At 41.5% G+C, this 23,765-nt stretch overlaps 1 protein-coding gene across 5 annotated transcripts in view; it reads right to left on the bottom strand.

Moving 5' to 3' along the window:
- The window catches only part of LOC111270252 (calcineurin subunit B type 2), a 48,705-nt gene that overhangs the window by 16,131 nt on the left and 8,809 nt on the right, over positions 1–23,765 (bottom strand). For 4 of the 5 annotated variants that reach the window (XM_086972424.1, XM_086972426.1, XM_086972423.1 and 1 more), the window contains exons 3-5: positions 9,774–9,990; positions 3,722–3,843; positions 2,410–2,532 (exon numbers count right to left, since the gene is read on the bottom strand). In XM_086972424.1, the coding sequence (XP_086828550.1) occupies positions 2,410–2,532; positions 3,722–3,843; positions 9,774–9,990 (462 nt within the window). Of the gene's footprint in view, positions 1–2,398; positions 2,533–3,721; positions 3,844–9,773; positions 9,991–23,765 lie in introns of all 5 variants that reach the window. The other variant, XM_022850388.2, reaches the window with a different exon arrangement.

Below are 23,765 nucleotides of genomic sequence, written 5' to 3'. Positions count from 1 at the left end.
CAACCCAATGAGAACTACAACGACTGTTACCGGCGTTCCTGCAACTATAGCCACAATTTTCTCAGTGCGTCACCGCCGCAAGGTTATTACTCGGCTAAGGATAAAACGAAGTGCCATAGAGAGCTGGGAAATGCATTTTAGGTGTGTGCCGTCTCTTAACACCTTGTCGGCGCTGCGATCGCAAACGACTCGCACGCCTCTTCCGCATATTGCCTCCCGACTTCTCCTTCACCTTTTCGCTTGTAGCTTACACCTGACGATTACCAACCAATGCTTTTCCACAGCTCGCTGTCCAACGTGTATTTGTTAGGGGCTCGTAACATCCTGTTACCATTGCAATACTGAGGGCAAGCGACGTATATCGACCAAACCGAGCCACGATGCGAAGAAGCGACATGGGAGAGCAACCCGATGAAAAAGGAAAAACTGAGCATCGCATTTGTCCGCTTGGTAAATAATAAAGAAGAGCCAACAACGGTGGCGGTGTACGACCGCTCGTGGATGACCAGTATCGCCCTTTTCTAGGCATTAGTAAGTCTGAGTATTCGCGAAAACGGACATGAATAGCTGCATATGTTCGCTCGTCGTTCGTACTACATCTGCATATAAACTACCCACCCCAGCATGCACATATAAGCACTGTTTCGACTTAGGGTAACGCGCAACAGGCAGCTTTTACACGAAAACAGATTGGAGCAAAGTGAGCAACCGAGCGAAGAAGCCTAGCAAAAAAGAACAAGCTGTTTGTATTCGCCAAAATAGTGTGAGAAAAAACCGTATCTCCGTCACCACCAGCATTGGCGTGTAAGGCATGCAGAAAACATTGGCACTTCGAACGAGTCCATATCGTCGCCTTGTGAGATAGCACGAAGCCCCAGGTTAACAGGAGAATCTTAATGACTGCTGCTACTGCACTAATTTCATCGTTTACGCCACGATGGTTGGTCGGCGGTAGTCATCTACGCGCGGCGTTGCGACGACGAGAAAGGGAGTAATAATATATTCTGCTATCGTAGCCGGCAGTCACGAATGGAAAGGAGTAACGGCGGAGGCAGGACGCCTGAGTGCTACCGCTAGAATGCCCAAATTCCTTCACGTCTATATGTGTTCTGCCGTCAAGTGCGGCTACCGATACGGACGATTCTTTCTGTCCCGTCAATGGACGCCCTAAGTAACACCCAAAACCGCAAAGCTCCGTAGCCCGCTGAAAATAATGTAAGAAAGATGAAGCGCGGACGGATGTTGGTAACAAAGAAAGTTGCCATTGTCTCATAGAAACGAGTGGTGTGGAACAAATGTTTTTGTCGGATACGCAAGGTCTGGCAGTACTGCACCAGCAGGAGTAATACCAACAGCTTGCACTTTCAGTCTTGTCAAAAGCGCTGATCACAGTTCGTCACTTGGCGGTGGGTGGTGACGATCCGAGCTAATGTTCTTACCGTTATACCAGTTCAATGTCATGCAGGTAACGTTCACTCAGTTGCGTCAGCGAACGCCTAAAGATGAACTGCTATTTCTGAAATGCGATTCGTATATTGAATTCAACGGGCGAACCAATGTATAGTGTTTTCCGCATCCATTTGGCCTTCAGCACTTATTTAAATCGTATGTATGTATGTATGTATGTAAATGAACGTTGTACAGTCGAATGACTGGAGTCGCGATTTTAAACCAATCGACGGAGAAACGTTTCAAAGAAAGCTTTGAAGACCAAAAATATTAAAGGGAACATAAGCAACCAGACGAACCCAGGACAAACTTCCTAAGAAAACGCTAAATAGCAAACTTACATAGTCAGTACATGCAGTTAAAGGAACCTTTCTACACTAATTCTCCTCCTAGTTAGTTAGGATCAGCTCGAATAGTCCTCACTATTAAAACGTACGCAGTAAAATTCAACTTACGTGGCTCTTACAGTCATAAAATTATTTTGACTTATTATAACCTGTATCTAAAGGCTTGCTTTATAACAGTTTGATCACGATAGGTCAAAATGCTTCTCCATATATATATAACATTCTCCGCGTCTACACTTTACGGTCGTATGGATAAATCACTAAAATTAATTTGCACATAAATAGTAACGATAGGGGAATCCTCATGTGAAAATAAAACACGGTGCATTCGCGGGAACTCCTATAAAATGCCAAAAGAGAGAAATAACAGAATCTAACGTCAATATATGTTCTCCAGTCATGAGTCAGCCTCCGACAGTAACTCAGGCAAAACATCATAACTGACCTAGTCAGATGCATGTGCATGTGGCATAATACGATTGAGCTCTTGAGTGATTGTTCACGCCAGATTAAACGATCCGCACTTAACGATCACTCGTTGGAACGTTTCGAGCGTGCACTGTACGTTGTATATTACACAATGCATGTGCATACATTGTTACCTAGATCGAACCTGGCAGAATTCTTCAAACGAGATCATTCCATCGTTGTCCTTGTCGGCGAATAGAATTGTTTTATCGACAATTTGCTGCAGCTGCGCCTCCTTTAGATTGTTACCGACCATCATTTTCAGCACCTGAGGAGCAAAGTACAAAGCGATTTACAAAGGGCAATTATCATTTAGTCAAAATCTAGTAACATCAGCTAACGCTTAGTGCTTGACAGTCACCTCCTTATCGAACCCGTATTATCAAGCAATAGGATCGCAATGTAGAAGAAGTATTATGTGCAAGTACACCTAGTCGGCGTTGTTAATTTGGGCGCTCTCTACGTATGATACATCTGACATTTATGATGAGTAGAATATTGCGACGGATATATATCATTTGGTACCTGGAAGCGGTTTTTTTTGTCTTACGCAGGCTATAAGTAGTTCTTAGTAATTCCGAACGGCTGGTCTGCGTTTTCCTTGAAAAAGCCTGTAGTCCTATGTATTCTATCTATGTGTTTCTGCCGGACCTCAGCATTATTCGCGACTATCCTTTCAATTTCGGAACTTGGTTTAAGAAGCGCATTTGCTCTTTTGAATGAACTCAAACATCCTTATAGCAATTATATAATATTTTTGTCAACCAATGCTGTACATGTTCTGTATAACTTGTTAATTAAACTCCATAGTACCTTTTTCTCCTTATATACACCTATGCAAGCATCTATGCTTTGTTTACTGCGCAGTAACTAGCGCAAACTAGTATCCTATGGGTCTCTCTTTTCTTACGTCTCGGAATTTTAACGCTGAATTAATTGAACGAGCGACACTTGGTGCCAGACGTAAAAGCAACTCCGCTAGAATTTTTTCCCAGATCTCAAAACTTCAGCTGGGAGTACCATTCAACGGTGACGACTGTGATTATCACTTTTATGTATCCCGAGGCAGTTTTCGTCCCCGTAGCGATATACCAACTAGGTTGAAAAGTATTTAGCAATGCGCTGCTTGTTTATTAAACAGGCTCTATATATTAAATAAGATTAACATTGGAAATCGGTTACCATAGAACGAAAACGTCTGCTTAGTATAATTAATGTACGTTTATGACTATGTACATATAAACAATACCTGTGTAAGAGTTTTGTTATCCGTGACATAAAGAACGTTGGTTAAAGTTCCATGCATACCTTGGCTATGGCAAAACGTTATTTTGTCAAAAATTGACATAAGTAAAGCACGCGATTAAAGCCGATACTTAACGAATACAGTATTTTCAAGTGGCGTGTGATTCCGGGTTTACTGGGGGAATTTAGTAACTGGGGGACTGGTGGCTCACCTGAAATAGTTCCCCGTTTGAAATGAACCCATCGTTGTCAATGTCATAAATTCGGAAAGCGAATCGAAGCTTGCTCTCCTTATCGCCCTTCACGCTGAACTGACTCACTCCCTGGATGAACTCTGTAAATTCCGCAAGGATGAACAGTACAAAAGCAACGACAAGAACAACAGCAGCATTAGCTAGATACGACTACGAGAAAAAGTATGAGTTCGTACTATGTCGTACAGATCTCATTGTTACTACCATTTTCGGTCCCATTTTTATCGCTTACTCTAAAGCACTCTATAATATCGGTTACCGACATTAAAATAGATTATTGCACATGTCAGTGTTGACACTTTGTTATTACTTAGATAATAAACAAAAAAACACATGAAAAGGAAAACATGCTTACGAAAAAACTGTTAGGAATTATATGCCAGATACGGGCCGACGAGATTAAATTATATCTGATATGTTAAGGTATTAAATCATTGTACTCATGATAAAAGGGATTTATTGCCGAGTATTTACGCAGTTGACGATTATCGAAATCGCAAAGGCACACACGACTCGAATTCTATTATGATTTTATTAAAAAGTATACGAGGTACATACATAGACAAACAATGAAGACCATTTTTTGGTCTCACTGTGATTACACTATTACATAAGCATTACGAACATTTGTCAAAAGTCATGAGCAAAGCCCTAATTATTAACAAATCCGATCATCTTTGTGCGCTATTATTGTACGCATGTCACAAATCACCGCGTTACTTATTGTAGCAGAAGTCCCGTGGGTAGATGATCCGGAGTCGTTCGGAACTGCCTTGCTAATTGTCTGCACTTTTGTTACCCCGCGCGTACTTCTCTCCAGTCTATAAATCAGTTTCGTTTCTTTTATCCCACCCCGCTGTTCTTAACAGCGACCAGATATCATTGATAATATGCTGCCAGTCTATAGCAGGTGAAAAACCGTACCTTCTCTATGTCCCAACGCTTAAAAGCCACCCCTTTCTCTTTTGCCAAAGCCTCCTGCCAAACATAGTCTTGCTCCACTAGCGGAGTATTAATAACGCACATTTATCGCACGTTATAAACACCTCGGCGTCCGCTTTCGCACATGTGTAAGCAAAGCGAGCTTGAGTTCGGCTTCTGCTTAGGGCCTCTTTCAATTACTGTACTCCCGTCGATACCGAGCACGCACAAAGACACCTAGGCTTTCGTACTCACAGATCCACGCTTAAATTCTAAAATATCGGGAAACGGACGAAATTATTAAAGAGGGATCAGCTACACAATTCATTCTAGTTCATAGAGGCCGATTCTGCCGGCTCTCGCCGATAGAAACAGAGGAAGCAATAAGCCGTCAAAGAGCCCTGAAGAACTGTCCGATAGGAAAATCCGGTTCTCACTGTGCTAGAGAACAAGGACGTTCGGAGGCAACGCCCAGTCTACGGATCTATTTGCCCTAACCTTCTCTGCCTATTTGGTAAATGAATGTAGTGGTACCATTACAGCCCCGATATTAATGGTAGTTACTCTGCGAATAGATTATCATGCCCAGGCAGATAAATAACCACCTGTTATATGGTATAATTAACCTATGTTACGCTGTCCTCTACGCACAACCCTGCAAAATGCACAAACATCCGGTTCTGTTCACGTTGCGGATATATTGCAAAATGTTTATGTACGTTTTAGTCGTAACGGGATCAATATTTGTTATCAATCAGGATACAAGCAAAAATTAAACGAACAACACTCGGCTGTTGTACGTAGAGCCGAGAATTGCCCAACGTTAAGGCAAGAACACTAGATACGGTAACCAATCTGTTATAGTTACTGAGACGTCTTCATTATTGAGCGTTCCACAAAAATACCCGCCCCTGCTTCTTATATCTTCACTCTTTCCGCTCCACCTTCGGCGTATCACGATGCACCGCGCCATAAAACCTCGTCCGTAATGGAGAGCTCTGTCAAGAATTTTATGTCACTTCCTCCTTGCTCATTGTTAGAGACAACGATATCCGGCCTCAAACCACTTTCAGCCCTTTGCTCGCTATTGTGGATAGACCCACAGCTGCTGGCTGCGCTAGACGTCTAGTATCGAGCTGGCTCCCGTACGGTTTCCGGACGTTTCCTTCATGACAGCGATACCGCCAGTGGCTTAAACTACAGCGAATGAGACACTGGCTTTGCGTTTCTCTTTCCGGTCTTCAATTCTGCCTCGTTCGTTTGCATTAATGTCGCTTCTTCCTGGCTTGAAAATTTGTTCAAATTAGCGGAAGTCACAGAGACCTCCTTTGCCTTTCGCCGTCGTCCTCCTGCCCCCACTTCTAGAGCAGTATTGTATTTTTGAAGAACGCATATTACATATATACGTCCCTTCATTGAACAAGCAATTAATCGTAGAGGGCAATGCTACTGCCGATGTATCCTTTCAAACGACAGGAAACAACGCTAACGATAAGTAACTTCTTTCAGTCGTGGCGTACACATTTAGAGTACATGATCTTCGAATTTAAATTCGTCTTGCCTGTTAGTAGTGTGTCGATAGAACTGCGCATATACGAACAGCAAGACACACGTGCACATATAGTACACGGGAAAGTCTATGAACAGGCCGTTCTTGCATGAGGAGCACAGAAATGCACGATTCCTTTAGTTGTATGCTAGCTTTTATTATGTAAATACTTGCGTCGGTGGATAGCTATATTGAATTTTTGCAATGACTGTGCATTTCTTCGAATTCGTAATAGAGGTTAGCAAGCAGATTTCCTCAGCCAAGTAGTTCATTAACGAGCGCTTCATCTAATGCGTATGAATGTTATTTTGATTTTTTATCCCAAGACAGCAGGAATTTGTGTGAGGTCGGTCAGGTCCTTTGGCTAAGTATTCGTGAATAAAGCTAATTCGGTTGCTATACCATACTATGTAAAGAAGTACAGAATAAAATCTACCATATTTAGGATCTGCTTTTGAGGTGCTTGACGATTCATAAAAAGACAACTACCATGCGCTGGAATAAGTGTTGGCACGCGAGTACTATTTCGCTGACAGCGTCTCAGTACATAATCATCGTGCCTTGTGTTACTTCGTATTTCTGAACTGTCTATGCTAGCATCAACAAGCGGGCTCCAACAAGCACAAGGATTTCGTTTTTATCGCCATATGCTTTTTTTAACAGCAAAATACAAAAGACCCACAAGAAGTACCTACTGTTAACATTGCAGCGCTGTCAAAACGACACGGCTACAACGTTCACGCACCCTAAGCAACTAACAGGTCGACCGCTCTCTCGGTCGAACGTGCGTGCCGTCGATCTCAGAGACGCAGAGCCTCTAAAAACGAAGACGCAACAGATAACGCTAGTCTAGGTGAAGTCGGTGCGGCCGCTGGAAGAGGCTTTCTTGTTCGAAAGAAGGTAAAGCTTTTTAGAAATAGTCAAGCGCGTCTAACGGCGATATGGCCAGGGCCCCTTCGTCTCCCAAACTCGCTTGGACGATATTGCGTAAGCCTGTGGAGAATAGGATATAAGTTTGCGTCTGTCTGTGGACACCCGAACCCGGCAACGGTATCGACAATAGCGACGCTTCAGTTATCGACCCCGTGCACCCACATTTCGAGCGCTTCCCCACAAACAATCTACTTCTAATAAGAAAAACGCAACCATAGAAGCGATAAAGGGTCAAGGTCGTTGGTAAGCGACACACTCGATGTTAAAGGGTAATAAAGCGGAATAACAAAAGATGACTTACGTATTTATATAAAGCGGGCGCGATAATAAAGTGATAGAGGTAAAAAAATTGATTCCTGGGTGGAAGGGAGTGAAACAAAAAAGAGAAGCGCGATCGACGGAAAATAATGAGACAGGAACGAAAAATAGAGCGTAGGAATATACACGCCAGTAGAAATGAAAGGACATACATGAAGATCCCTGGAGCTCTGTACTCAATGTGCACCCGAGCGCTATCTTCGCCTTCAACTGTCGCTTCTACAACATTCGATTTATCGGTGACACTCGAGGCAGGCAGCGCTTTATTCAGCATGACTTCAAAAACACGGTCAGCTCGATGTTCTGCACACATAAAGGTTCTAATACGTGAGAACGAAAAATATCTATGAAGAGCACCCGTGAGATCGCATGTATAATGTGTGTAATTACATATATCAATAGAGCATGGGATCTCGCTAGGAAACCTAGAGTTTGAGTTAAGCTGGTTATATATTTGTAGAAAAAAGTGGACTGGAACGAGCGAAAAAAACACAACATTTTTTTAGGGCAATGAGCAACGAGGCCGCACCCTCAAAGCAACAGTATTAACCTAGGACAGCTGAAGCGCCAGGTAATTGAAGTAGTGCTTTATACCCTTAAACATCTCGCGCAAACGATAAGCCAGCGCACACAGGTAAACCTATTCTTAATCAAAAAATTATCGTAACATATACAAATACCAGCTGTACGCACTACAGCAGCGTATAATTGTTCTTTCGAAGTATTGCTTCGTGTAAACTTAAAATAGCATGAGTATTGACAAAAGGGGTTTTGTTGTTGTTCCGAAAATTAGTCAACTTTTTTTTTCGTGTTTGCGTAATGAAAGCTCATTTTGAAACGTATATATTTGTGATTAAACCGGTTATACAGTATTTTGTTTCGAACAACGTAGTAGTTATTTTAGGATTTTTTTTTTACTACAACAAAATATTACTTGACCACTACCGTTAATCGAAATGCTGCCGTCGAAAATGAACGTGGCGGTTTTTACATTGAAGACAGCAGAGCTGATCGGGAACGCATCGTAATCCATAATGATGCGAGTTATCATGCTCATGTCTAATTCAAATCGCTCTTATTATATATATGCGTCGCTTAATTGACTTAATTGTTTTTCTAGTTGATTAAATTAATCTTGGTAATTGTCACAACACCGAACTTGGCTCAGAGACAAATAGCGATCTTTGGTATTTATTTACTCTTCGATAGTTCGGTGGCGATGAGAACGGGCTGTATTAGTTACGAGTGATACTGAAAATGTAGCGAGATTTCCATTCGAGACAGACGATGATTTGCGTTCCGGAGAAGTTTGATACAATGGAATCTTTGATAGAAATAAGACGGTCGACAAGAACCTGCGTATAGCTAAATGGTATTGGGTCAAACGAGCCTGATGCACGACAAGGCCTTTGTAAAGAATGATGCTAAATACGCAAGGCCGCTGCCTTACAAGGACATAACTGGGGGTGGGGGGTGGGTGTCTTGTACATCTCTCCTAATCTCCAGACCTCTGTCTGTAAAATACAGTTTGCGATAGTAGGCTTCACGATTAATTTTCTATGAAGAATTGACTGGATAAGCAAGGTCGTTACGACAATACTTGGAACTTTCTGTTGAGATCCAAGCAAAGAGAAATCAATTGAGAAATGGAAAAAATAATGATGATGAATCAAATATGGTTTATCTGTTCTGTTAAGATTCGAGTAGAATGTCTTTCTTTTCATCACCATACTATCTTATTGTATCCGGCTACTGGCACATAGGACTGAGGTGGGCTTAATGGGCAATATTGTATCCATTTTTATGTAGGTAGAATGTCTAAGTATATCCGAAGTTTTACGGGAATATTTCTGAAAAAAAAAAAGCAAATGAGTGAAATTTATGTTGTTTAGTTATTGGTGGGTATTTCGAAGGACAGATATGCATAGGCAATCTGGCTATCAAGCCAGACGAAAAGATATTTTTTCATCGAGAAAAAATCGTAAAAACAGGACGGACCAGCAGGGAAAAAGGTTACATAAAAGCAAGTCTCATTCTATCACATATTGAATACATTGCGCACCTTGTAAAGCTGAACTATTACAATCTGTCTAGTATATACAGTGATATAAACAGCAGTGGACATGTGACAAATATTTGACCGGTATGATATGTGTTGCCGAGCTCCTACGCTAAGGCCATATAACAGCTTTAGCATGAATAAATAACTTGTTTACCAACTTGGATACAGTCAGCTGATAAAACAACGGTATTTAGCTTATCAATAACAGCGTATCTAATAGTACATACCCTTGAAGCAGATTTCCCCGTTACGGTCTGTATCAAATATGTCGATAACTCTTTGAACGAGTGGATTCTGCTGAAGCTCAGGTAGGGACATAAATTCATCGATCGACAGCGAACCCGAATTGTCCAGATCGAGCTTACGGAACCGTTTACCTAGTCGTTTGATTTCATCGTGGTCAAATGTGGAACACATCTCCATCGGGAGCGAAGCCTCGTTACCCTGCGACCACAGCGACACATCACAAAAATAGCAATAGTTATTATATGCAACTGAAATACCGGCCTGCTTTAAAGCCACATTTCTAACTAAAAAAAATAATTCACCCTTAGAAAATTATACAATTATACGGGATAGTTTTAGATTTGTGCGCGGTTATTTACAGATTTAATCGTTGATTTGAGTTATAAATAAACAAAAATTATTAGTACACAGCTTACGGATAATATAATATTCTTAATTTAATTCCGCTTTTTGGCATGACACTGGACGAAGCGTCCACTATGAGGTCCATTGCTCCTACTAAGCGCAATTGTAACACATATATATAGTACAGATATAACATAAACACCCCTCAAACTGTCAAGAGGCCTTTGATCCACCCCATGTATAATATGTATGCATGTAACTGATATAATATTTTAATGTATGAAGTAAGTATCGCGTTTACAACTATATAAGTGCGGAGCGACGACCACACTTAAGCCAGTCCGGATATATATATACTTGTTCCGACAGTAGCGTTTTTGTCTCTTTACTTTCCGCATATATACGATCGAATCCAAACACGCTTTTACAATAAGAGTTCATCGATCCCTGTGAGTATAACTTACGCCACTGTACCCTGTACAACCAGGAATTAAGTCAACACCTAAACGTACAGCTGATTTTTCAAAATTCGTAAATGTTTTACCATTTATCACGCTTATAATCATACTACTACTACTTAGGCGGACTGCAGCAATATCGGCTACAAGCTAGTAGGGTGTAACAATCAAAAATAGAATACACTTTGAATGAGTTAGGTTAGATCATGACGATTTTTTTATATTTGTTAGAGGCACTTTTTTTTTTCATTTTAATATACTTATCAACGCTCTCACAGCTTCCAGACAGTTATGCACCTATCATCCACGTCTTCCTATGTAATACTTCTATGTGTGGCTTCCTAAACCAATAGTGGAATATGCTTGCGCATTAGTAGAAAGAAGATCCGTTATCGCACGGAACGAAAAAATAAGCAGCTTAAAACGCATATTGGATAGCTTTTTGCTCAGTCCCGGAAATAATTGAGGCATGGCGATGAGGATCGCGTGGCTTCGATTCTCGCGCCAACGTGCTACGGGTCTCTTGAGAAACTCGAAATAGCGAGCTGCGTTAATTATTTCATTTTCGGCGAATGTCTCATAGTAGCAGATGCCCCTGATGTTCATTGCACCTACTACCATTATCCTATCTCCAAACTCACTCGATTTCTCTGGGACCACGTCGTTTTTTTCACCTGGTCCTTCGCTGCCTGGCAGCAGAGATTGAACCATGCTCTATCTATGGCGACCATCTGCTTCACCTATTTTTTTTTACAGTCTCCCTATTTTTACTACTTAGCTTATAATATTTTCATACGGTGCGTGTGAAATGTCTCAGTTTTGGTTGATAAAGCCCTTATATTCCAAGCACTACTTTCGCGAAAAGCTTTTTCGGTTGCGACAACGCGATCTTGTCCTTCGGGTCCCGATATCTGTTCACCTTATTGCTGGTGTTCAACGCTCGAAGCGCCGTCCCTTCGTTTAACTCCTCCTTGCTTAATGTGTTCATCGATCTTCAATGGACTATTGCAGCGTTGTCGCCCTCAGGGAATAAAAACGGCCTCCAGGGAGCAAAAACGACAACTGAGCCTTAACTTTCGAGGCCAGATCTAATTAAAAGCAGCCGGAAGTCAGTAACTCTGTAGTTGACCGGATTCATTCTACAAAGGCATAATAATTAAATGACGCCTTGCTTACGCAGAATGTCATCATTACTGAGCGACTGACGAGCGATTTGGCGATTGCTTAACTTCGTTACCGGCTACCCCGTCATAGTTAAAATCGTTGCAAAAACAGAAATAGTAGAAAGCGTTTTCTGCTACGCAGCTTCTCACTGCACCAAGCGGTACTGCACGTAACGAACGTACGGTACGTCATTGTTTATGTTCGTTTTTGAGACAAAATGCATCGTCGACGAAACTTTTCATATCATACTTAATATATTCCTGTTTGAAACTACAGAGTTAGAATGCTAAGAAGCTCCGTTGTAAGATTAATAGATAGGGACTAAACAAGCAGGCGAGAGACAAGTGAATGCGGTTGACTCAAACAAAAAACACGAAATAGTACAAAAATAAGCGTAGAAAGCCTAAATGCTTAGAAACAGCCGAACTTCTCTCAGCTGTTTCGGATGTTAGATTTCGAGTTGCTTAAGAGACAGAGGCCGCGAGCTCCGCGTCTCAGGGTAGTACGCGTCGGAGTTGTTTCTAAAGAGTGTAATATTGTTTTTTTTTTCACATCAGTACCATTTTATATACCTGTGAGTATAGTATGTTTTTCCAAAAAGTATACTACAGGTACTTGTTCCTGTGGACATTCGATAAGTTCTAGTACCTTGAATTTTCAATCGAATCTTGCGCCACCTCTGTACACTACATGGGTTCAAGCAATCAAGTTGACGGCAGTAGAAAAAAGAATGCTCCCCCCACACATTTAGCTTTTTGGCGAGCTATCGTATTGACATTATATAACCCACAGCTGTCTTTGGTTTGCCTCCCTCGTCCAATAATTGAGCAAAGTGGCCAAGGATCTCTGACGAAAGGTTCGCCAAGAACAATACGACTTGCCTTCTAGTCGCCTCTCAGTCTCCACAGGGTTCCCTAGCACTACCTACTGACTTCGTCAATGCATATACGTTAATAGACTCATCTGCCAGAGCAAATTTCGTGCCTTGGCACTTGACGGTGTTCGTCTTTTCGTTCCATCATCTAAAATAACGAAAAGTTGACTGCAGTTCTCAGTTTCCTGTTATCTAATTCTCTTTTTCCACCTTGGTATTCTGAAAATTTACCCGGTTTCAAAGTTTAAGACTGAAAACTTTTTGCGCCAGCTCCTATCGTAAAGGCAGACCGATATCGTTTGGCCCTTTGCCGTTGTTTGTATGCCCTCCGCCTTTCCTATTCTGTTCAGTTCTCAATATACGGTAGTTGGGATCGACACATGTTTCGAAAGGTCACCAAACCTTTTCTGCTTTCCACTACATAAGAGTAGTTTTCGCCAAGAGTAACACATTGCGTGTTTGATCGTTGTCTCGTTTAACGATGATATAACGTCTATTTTGATTGATTTTGTTTGTGGTACTTTTTTCCACTCGGGCTAAAACAAGGCGATGCTATGACGATTTTAAGAAACTATTTGTAAGAATTGAATCATTTTTATTCTAACCGCTCTACATCCTGCAATAACTGTTCGGCTTTGAACCTTTTCAGCTTTTCTTTAGCTATACTAGTATTGTTATTGTACGATATACATACTAGCCTGTTGTAGCATCAGGTGGCTATAGTCTTTATGAGTGGAGCTGTTATAGAACGTCGGTACGGACGCTAGTTGAGCCGTACAACAGCCTAAACACTTTATACCATTACATGTATAGAAACGTCCGAATGTATTAATTCAGCAGCTGCTAAACGACACATGTAAAGTCACAGATGCCAACCCACTTACGGATAATACCACGGCTGTCGGGTCCGTATTCCGACAGAGCCTCGGATTTCCTCGACTCAAGTGGACTTTAAAGGTCAAGAAGGAAAAGGTAGCGCTTTCTTCTCTCCCTTTACAGAAGATTCTTCAAGTCAAGTGTTTTTTGGCTTGGATAAAATCCATGTTACCATTACGTCCCATCCTCTATGCACGGGATGAAATCAGAAAATAGGAAGAATTTCTTATTCATTTCCAGTTGAAATTAGCAATTGCAAGCGACTCGATGCTTTTGAATAATGATCTGTGTCGTTCGTTCCGTCATAACTTCTGGTGACAAGTGCATTCAGCGTTTGACACGTTGAAGCAAATGTGCCAATTTGTCAAAACAGAGAATGAGATAAAAAACAGGCCAGGACAATGCGCGCTCATGCTGGATCCGACGAACTTGTAATTCGTTACTGTCAGCTTCCCGATAATGTCCGATATCTGTCTTGTGTTCCATTCCTCTATATACAAAATTATTAATAGTTAGTTCTGATGAATACTTGTGGGCTGTCATAATATTTTGGCCTGATTGGGCATCTTGATCCGTGTATGTATTGAAAACCTACTTGTTGTTTCGGAAACTGTGAGTAAAGTTTGAGTGACACGACTTTTATACTTGCGTCTAATAAAACCATAGATATTTAAATAACTTTGTTAATTTACCTTCAAACACGAATCAATACGATTACGTTTCCTTATTGCTTTTTTCCAAATAAAACAGATAAAAAAAAACTATATGCAGCTATAAACCTAAGCAAAGACTTCTCTTGCTTTGCATTGCCTTCGAAGCGAAGTGGGACTCGCAGACAGGTCTATTCATTCATATATCAAATCAAATTAATCTCTCACAACAGAATCCGGTTTAATCCATTTGCTTTTCGAGACAAACTCTAACCATGTTCTGGTAGTATCTGCCAAAATTAAAAAAAAAATCAATGAGATAAACATCTCTCAAGTTTACTATCTTTTTGCAGTGAACACTCATATATCGCTTCATTAAAGGTACATACATGCATATAACGAGAAATATGGTTTAAAATGGTAAGTGGTGAATGACAAAAAGATGTGACCGATTACTCTATTACAAAACATAAAATCACACTATCTCTATACTCGGTAGAGGCTATCGGCATTTAGCCTCTCTTTGCGGAGAGCGGCGAATTCCTTGCCGCCCCATAGGGGTATAATAAAATCAACATTAATCCTACAAAAGAACGTCTGCTTAGCAGCAGAATACATTTGCCACTAAAAGTTATTTACTTTTGTGTCTGCCGGTTTGATTACTATGTGCGGCATAATGATACAAAATAGGCCGCGTAAGAAGAGGCCGTTGTGCTTCTACTAAAGGTTATTGATTCGGGCTTTCGAATACAATCGCTTAAGTAATCCTCTCTGAGGTATCACCCAAAATTGAATCCTTATATCTCAAAAAGGTTCATTCAAAACGGCCAAAAATAACAATGTGCATGGCAGGCAATATTACGTAAGTTCATCTCGATATACTGGCGTATACACACGTCTGCGCACTATTACTAATCACCATAAGAGTAATAATCACCTTGGTAATGATGATGACGGTTTTCATGGCCTATTATCAGTACTATATTGCATTGCAAAGTACTATATCTTTTGCCCTTTGATATGATGTCAGCAGGCTATAGTTTGTCTGGTACATCACCTTCTGCTGACCAAACAAAATGGCCGATTTGATAATACGTTGAGCTATAAGTAAGCTTTCTTTATCTGTATACACGTAAGCATGCAAGGCAAGAAGAAATCAGTTAATCGGTCTCTGGCCTCTGACAGCGACGACATACTGACAGACAATGGGTATAGGCATCGTCTCATTATAACATGACGTCAACCCATTTAAATGAATTCCCACATCATTGGGTTTTATCAATTACCCTAAGTTCGACCTCCGCGATTCAGTCAACGGGCTGGTCTTTCACCCCGCCGATCCGTCCCGCTAAGCTGTCAAATCTATTCGTAAACGTAAATAATAACATAACAGCTTAGCCGGCTTTTTCGCTACGTTACAACCTCGTTAGAGCGGCAACGGTCTCGACGGGTGCACTCAAAAACAAAACGTTAACAAAACAGGCACCTTTTCAACCTTCGATTATTAGAAGTTTATAGATGTTATTATTGCGTAGAGCTACAACTCTCTCTCTCTCTCTCTCTCTCTCTCTCTAAAGGAGCCAATGGTTTGTTATATAGTACATACATATATCATTTTAGCTAATAGATGTATTATATGCTGCATGACAAAATAATGCCATAGAAAAACGTAAAACAACTATGTGATAGATCTGAGAGTATTCGCTGCGTAACAATAGCGATAGCAAAAGAACACTTGTTCATAGATTGCTGTATGTAGCTAGAGTCATATCCGGTCTAAATAGTCAGGATATTCGTTAGAATTCTAAAGGGAACGCAACCAAGATTGTTCGAAGCACTGATCTTTGATACAGGTTGATACTTCAGGTCTACATAAGTTAGTCATTCATTCGATGCTATTTTATGACTGCAATAAATGTGAGGTTTCTGAATAGGTGTAAGTGCGCTACTGTTTATGTTATCAATAGTACTAATTACAGACAACTAAAAAAACCAACTTCATATTCAATATGCAAGCACTTACAACTATTATATATTAATTTTGAAGAATACAACAACCAGTTCCTAAAAATAATAAGGCCTATCAAGGCTCTTCATAGAAACTGTTCACAAAGACTGTTGGTATTCCATTTATTATATATATATACACATTTTTTTTTAATAGTTAGTCAGAAGCGCTATGTATACGATGCGTAGATATACTTAGACAACAAAGCCTGTGATGTTAGTGCTGCACGAAACAGTTCTTTGCTACCAGGCGTCACACATAGATGAATACAGAGAGCCTATTTTTGCCAATAGAATCTCTTTTTATAGTTCTCTACTAATCAATCATTGTCTTGAACAGTATTCGTGGTGCCAAGAATTCCGCCGATGGGTATGATCATAGGCTAATTAGCGATAAAGATCATCCCAACGGTAAAATTGATTGAAGGCCACCGTCATGAGCAAACGGCCGAGATTCCTAATGGGGCTACCGGCTACAACCTGCTTGCTGTGTTCCTAGTAGTTGTCTAATCGGGACCAACGAGAGACCAATGGGACTCTGCGCTTGTCTGACCCGTCTACGTCTTTTTCAATCAGCAAAAATGTATTGAGGGACTTAATGTTATGCCTCCATTGCTACAGTTAATCGTAGGCAGTAATATTATATATTGTACTACTAGTGGCGTGGCCGAGAAATCGAAAAGCCAACGGCGGTTTTATGCTTGCTCCATGATGTCATATCGGGAAGAACCTCTTTACAAAGCTGCCTTGCAACTTCGTCCCACTCCGGCATTTTATCCCACCCGCAACCTGTCAGTTAACTGCTTTTTCCTTCCAGCAGAATAGAGCCTGTTATCTACGCTTCGCGGCGATTCGATAACGCCTCGAAGACCCCGCCTTTACTGCCTTTTACCTAGATGGGCATCCTGCAGTATTTTCACTTGAGGAGCAGCAGATTCACGGACAGCGTTCGAATTTCCGCACGCTTCACCAGTATCTCTGAAATACTCGTCACTGCAGGATACCTCCAACCACACTGCCATAACATGGCCGGTTACGCATCCGTTTTGTACCCTTGGCGGCTATGGCGGATGCCGTTGCTGCTGTGATTGCTGCATCTACTTCGTGCTGCGCATGCATCTGTCACTATACTGTTTGACACTGTCAATAGAAGATGAATCGACTCAGCAAGAACCATGCTCGTGCCACGAACATCGAGCGACGCTAACGGCAGTACGAAACAGCATACTTTTAATACGAAGCAAAACCACGTCCCTATTTACTAGCCATAGCAGCGCAATCTCCAACAACCCCATTCCAAAGCATGCCCAGCACACTGCCAGCGAGTCCATCTAGAGACCGGTAAGAAGCTAACACCAGACGACCACCCTACCCTGCTAATACATTATATGGATCGGGCGTAAGTAGAAGTGTACTGAGAAGCGGGCTATGTCGAACCGTCTGAGTGAAAGAGCGATCTTTAAAAGCAGAAACAAGAGGTCTTAGTGGAACACTACAGCTGCTAACGAAAAACCTATGTCTTCTGCTTTAGGTTTTTTCCTACGCTTCAACAACCTTTCATCGCTGCCCTCCACGGCTTCCTTGCGTTCTTTGGCTTGCTCCGTTTCTTAGCCCCACTCATTCGTTCACGCGCGTCTTTATGCCCCTTTTTTCGCGCTAATTCTTTTGAAGGCTGCTTTAGACGTTTGAGGAGAATGGAAGGGCTTCAGGGTTTTGGCCGTCCAAAGGATTAAGAAATGCCGACGAAACTGATGAACCGACTAAGACGGGGGCTTCGTCGTCATTTGCATCGAATCAACGAAGACGATAAGAACGATAACTCCAGTTACTTCACCCTCTTGCGTACATTCTCGCCGACGCGAGCGCACTTTTTTTGCATCGAGTTTACGCAAAGAGGCAAAACATTTCCATTGTGCCTGCGCTGTCTTGTTTTACGTTACCCTGTACCTGTTTCTAGCCTTGGACGTAAATCCATCTATAGACAAGCGAACTATTTCTACTACTACCACTGGATCAGGGCTACACCAGCTTTTGTCGGCGATGCCACTACGTCGAACATCCTCAATTCTCCATATTGACACACGGAACTCAGAGATTGGAGGCTGCAACGATAGCACTGCCGGGAGAACATATACGCTGCTGGCTCGATAGCGTCGTCGAAGCGATTTGGTTCGAAATAAAGCCAGTTCACTACATTTACTGGGTGAGGCCTTTCGAATTTTGTTTCATTACTGTACGATGCTGGTAACTCTGGGTAACGAATCTGGGGCGAATTGGATCGCTCTCTCCCGATCGAGGAGGAGGTTCGTGCAGTTCATCTGCAACTGTGAACAGGCCCACTACGAAGCCAGCGGTGGCTATTGAGGAAAAATGCCCCATCAATCCTCTCTGTGTGAATTCGATAATGAACTGACAATAATTTTTTTGTTACACGCTCGCGCTTACCCGTCAACGCTATTCACTCACTGGGCAGCCAAGATCAAGAGGGCTACGATTAGAAAACGGTTTTCCACTGTTTCAGACATGATCACCAAACAAACGCTTGCCCAATTGGATGAACGAGACAAAGGGAGTCATTCATTTTGTTGCTTCGATCTTTTTTCTGCATTTCGGATTTTTGAGTCGTTCGCAGAACACTGAAATAATTGGTCCGGCGAATACAATATCGCAGGTGTGGCACGAAACACGCCACAAAAGACATGGAACTCATATAGCGACGTTTCGCCTCTCTAAAGTGTATACGGAGGTATTTAATAACATCTGTATATTGAAACTACAATAGTTTTGCCTTCGAAACGGTCCTGTTGCCGCTGATCATTGTACTAAGTAGAATTTAATGAAGAGTATTGCCGAAAATAAAAATATCGGTCGGCTATTACATATACATAAACTAGTTTGGCAAATGACAAGAGACTTGAGTATTGTCCAACTCAAATTAAATTGATTTTTCTCTATTTTATATATGTAGAGGTAAGCCAACAGGAGAAGATTTAGATCATCTCTATGTCGACCATTATAAATACCGTTTCCATGCCAACCGTTGTTCTACGCAAACCGGTTAGCACTTAATATTGCCTGGCAAATAGTTAAAGAGGCAATAGTGAATCTGCGTAGCAGGACAACTGCGAGCTGCCAAAAACAATAGGACAACAACACAATTCATTTAGCAAAACTTGTATTACTAGGGTCGCTATGATCAGTTGATCATTCTACAGCTTACTATCAAGTCTGGCAACTAATATATATATATATATATTTATTTATATTATATTTGTATTGAAAGCGATCTACAATATGTTTGTGCGCCTTGTAATATTAAGGCCGTACGAAAACTCGTCCGATCTCCTTTTTTTCTTACCATCGTTATAGTCGCTTCTCGCTTACATTCCGTTCATAGTACCAACTACACGTGGCTAGAACGACGCCCTCAACGGTGTTCCAGGTGGTAGTTTGAAGTCCCTCTACGCCTGCCAGGTTGTTCCACGATTTAGCCGGCAGAGGCCCAAGCATGGAAGCATGACGACAACTCCTCTCTGAACGGAACTCGGTCAAATTTTGACTTAACAAACATAAAATAATAGGTGACAACGAACAGAGATTATTTATAACGTTATAGGACATTATTTCGCGGGTCAATCATCAAACGCTCTCATTGTTATAGTTGGTTCTGTTCTCGTAGTCATGTGGACAACGAAGGCACATTTCTGGCAAAAACAATGTAGTAATTCATTAAAGATGATACAACATCTTTTTGAAATTACTACTAAATATCGTCGCCGCCGCTGCAGGAGACTACAATAGAAAAGAAAATACACGACCACTGTATGCCGATGCTACTCCCGTATGGCGCGTCACCTCCCGAGAAAGATTCAAGACCTCTGGAAGTTTTTCAGTTGCCAAGGGATAGGAGCCGAACATTAAGCCATTAGGAAGCTAAAAGAAAAAACATAATCCAGCTACCATTATCGTAAGGCAACAGTTGCTTTTGTTCTATAATCCCGCTTATAATAAGAGTAATAGCTGAGAAATCAGAAGGGAAATTTGATTTCAAACAATAACCACTCTTAAACCGACCGTGTAAAGTCTTTTAGAAAACAAAATTTAATCCAGTTCTAGTTGTATCGTTCTTACGCTCTCATCGACTGTAGTTACTCAAATAGAATGCTTATTGACGGATGAAAAACTTTTTTAATAGGTAAAACTGTCTTATGCTGCTCGACGAACCAGTTGGTTCCATGTATAGTAATGACATTCAACAGGAAAATTATGAATTCTGCAATGGTATTGCTATACCAAAAAAAAGGCACAGCTATACATACAAACAGAAGTACGAATCCGGAACGTGTCGGGTAAATCACTTCGATCCAGTCTCAAGCAGACAACATGAATTCAAGATTAGCTGAACAGCCATCCGCTCTGATGCATCGAGCAGAAGCAGCCGACCAATCTTATGTTAATGTCAGTGTATCGTAAGTAAAAATTTCGGCGTAATCTCTATTTTGCACTCCTTGGAAATGAGTCTACACGTCCTCATGATAGCTTAACGAAATAACGTACTTGCCCGTTAGTCTTAAGGACGTGTTGTGGTCTAACGTAGTGGAATGCTTAACGGCTATCCTGGGCATAAAGCTCGAAACACGGGGGTCCCGTCTGCATGTAGGTCATATTTTCTTCTACAGGATAGATGTCGTCTTGAAGCCAGCAAAGGATATCAAGAATGACTTCGTATAGGAAAATTGGGTTCGGGACCGATCACTTTGTATGCAAAAACGAAAAATTTTCATCGCGACAAGCATGGCAAACCCTGTGGCTGTAACAACTATATTGTAGGTATCACAAGGTGGCCTCTATTTGAATAAATTAGGGTACAAATTTTTGGACCAAATTTCAAGTTACGACACATGTATGATAATAAAATTCGACCACACGCTATTATATAAACGTCGCTGATATTTTTAAGTCAAAGATGATTACGAGCCTGCGCTAATAATATACACATCTTGCGTTATGGATCGAGTAGTGCTTCAGTATGATTTACTGGCACAGTGGTGTTCGACCGCTGCTAGAATGAAGATTTGTACTTATTTTCGCTCACTAATTATTAGATCCGGGCGATAATTATCATTTCGTATACTAACCTAAAATGATCAGCGCTCTGTCCATAATGGATGTTTTACTATTGAAGGAATATTATAAAGTCCTGACTTCCTATGAAGAAATCGGCGCGGTTTTGCTGGGGTGGAACAATCGAGGCCTTTCTGGTGTGCTCTACTATATAGCCTACAACGAGAATATAATTGGTCAGCCAATCCTAGCCAGACACGAAAAACAATGAATTAACAAATCCGTTCCTCACAACAGGACAAAGAAAATTTCTTTCCAGAGAGGAAATGTATTTGATGTAGAAAGGCAATATAGCGTACAACCGACGGTGCAGAAGTGGTGTCCGTGTATGGTGATGTCAGGGACAGGAAGGACACTGCGTAAAAGTTCCTTTCACACTACAAACGTCTTTGAGAATAACATGAAACAAACGTATTCAAGCATACTTGCTTTCAGTTCGCCTCAGTACCTATAGATGATTAAGGATGACATTAAAAAGCAATTTATTATTATATCTAGCTATATTCGTACTTCTATCCTTTTGTTTTTGTCGTCCATTTTACTATTATTCAGAGTCACCGTACAGCGCGTATTATTATAATTTCATTGTTTCTGTACATCTGGGTCGCACTTCGCGGCATCGTCATCGAAGATGGCCCGGGCGAATCCGGCTGGATTCACTTCAAACAACGGAGGGGATCGTATAGACTAAACCACGGCCTGTACACAGCGGCGTGCAAGGTACTCTCTATATAGGACGAAAAAAGACAGGTTATTACAATACAACTTCGCAACAGGTACTTTTAAGGGAAAATATTTTTGATCTTAAACGTTTTTACCGCCCAAGAATGTTATTGACGTGCGATTACAGACTAGAATTACAACCCGCTACAGCTTGCAGAAGGAGTCATAGGCAGGTAGAGAATACGTATTATTACGGCGTATCATGGAACTCATAGCAATAGCAGAATAGGCAGAATTTGAGGACAACACAAGAGTATCTGACAAAACAAAGAGTGAATACTACGATTTGCTCTGGCGGTAACCACAAAAGATCCGCTACTGCACGTGCGTCGGAAAAAAAGCTATGTTGTTCACATGGATGGGTACTTAGGCGCCTTAACCACGCTTGTTAGGCGGGGTTGTCCTGTTTTACGTTTATGTCGGCAATAAATAGACAGGTCCTAACTGTAGACGAAGGTACCTCTACAGGTTTATTTGCTTACAACGGTTCATGGTTGACAAACGGGGAGGATATTATATTTCTAAGGGGAAAGTTAATGCATTCGGGTGTTTGGGCTCCAAAACGCTGAAAATGATGAAATAGATGACGGTGATAGTCATACGAATGCCGCTGAGCTATGCAGCTAACACTAGAGTAATGATGTATGTAATATATGGCCAATATTAAATACTTTTCTGAGAACCGAACCGAATCGAATCGTTTGTCATCCCCTTCCAGAACATGTATGACGAATTTACGAAACTTTGCCGGCCCCGGGATTCCTTTAGATTGGAGCAATAGCAATCGTTTAGAGATCAACTTAGTTTAGAGGAGGATACAATTTCTGGTGAGGACGACTATAACAAAATGCTAAAGGTTTCTGATGGAAGTGGCAAACTTGTTCAAAAAACCTGTATCCGAACATCAACAGTACCAGCTGCAGCGAGTTCATTGGTGAAAGCAGGGCGTACTCTACCGCCGTGCAGGGTACCGTTATTGTGGAGGAGCTGCGCCGGAAAGCGAGCACTAAAACCACAGCATCACTTCGAGCTCGCGAAAAAAAGCTGTGACGGCAATAGGGTGGACATAGAACGGACTGGATCTGTTGTTTCAACGCAACAAACAACAGCCATCAATTTCCATTGGCAAAAAGTAATAACGGCGCGGTTATCGCATGACCACCGTCGAACACAGGCGTATTTTTGCTCACTTGTACTTTTTAGATCACACAATCACACCCAACAAACTGCTAGTTCAATGAATACAACAACTAGTGGCAAAGTTTGCCCTTCTTATAGACAAAAAACGGGATGATTGTATTGTTATTGCTGGAGCGCTTCGTTCTTCAATATTCGGCCTTCGCCACACAAACCTTTGCACGCAACGAAGCTGTCCAGGCGCTCGGCCTTCGTTAATAGGTGGCGCTACCGCTATTGTTGCCACAATATCATCTTGTGCTGAGAACGTCACGGCCTTTGTTGCTGCTGTTGCTTATACTTTGGGAGGGGACCAACCGCTACTGCACCCCGCAAAGTTATCCACAAAAAAGTTGAACTTCCAACGTACAGTGGAGTAGCCCCTTTAACCACAGTTACCTGTGTGAACATTCATAGCGTGACCTACGCTGTCGCAACGTTACGATGTGCTAAGTGTATACGGGCACTGGGATCCAGGGCAAAACGACTCTGCCATGAAAAACAACAGCTTCAGATGGATATCGTGCAGAACATGGTCAGCACGACATTTTCGCTGGAGTTTATTTTTACCGTAGC

Source organism: Varroa jacobsoni, unplaced genomic scaffold (genome assembly GCF_002532875.2).
Source record: "Varroa jacobsoni isolate VJ856 unplaced genomic scaffold, vjacob_1.0 scaffold_1457, whole genome shotgun sequence".
Taxonomy (NCBI): Eukaryota; Metazoa; Arthropoda; class Arachnida; order Mesostigmata; family Varroidae; genus Varroa; species Varroa jacobsoni.
The sequence above is the reverse complement of the archived record's forward strand: the minus strand, read 5'-3'. Positions and strand labels throughout refer to the sequence as shown.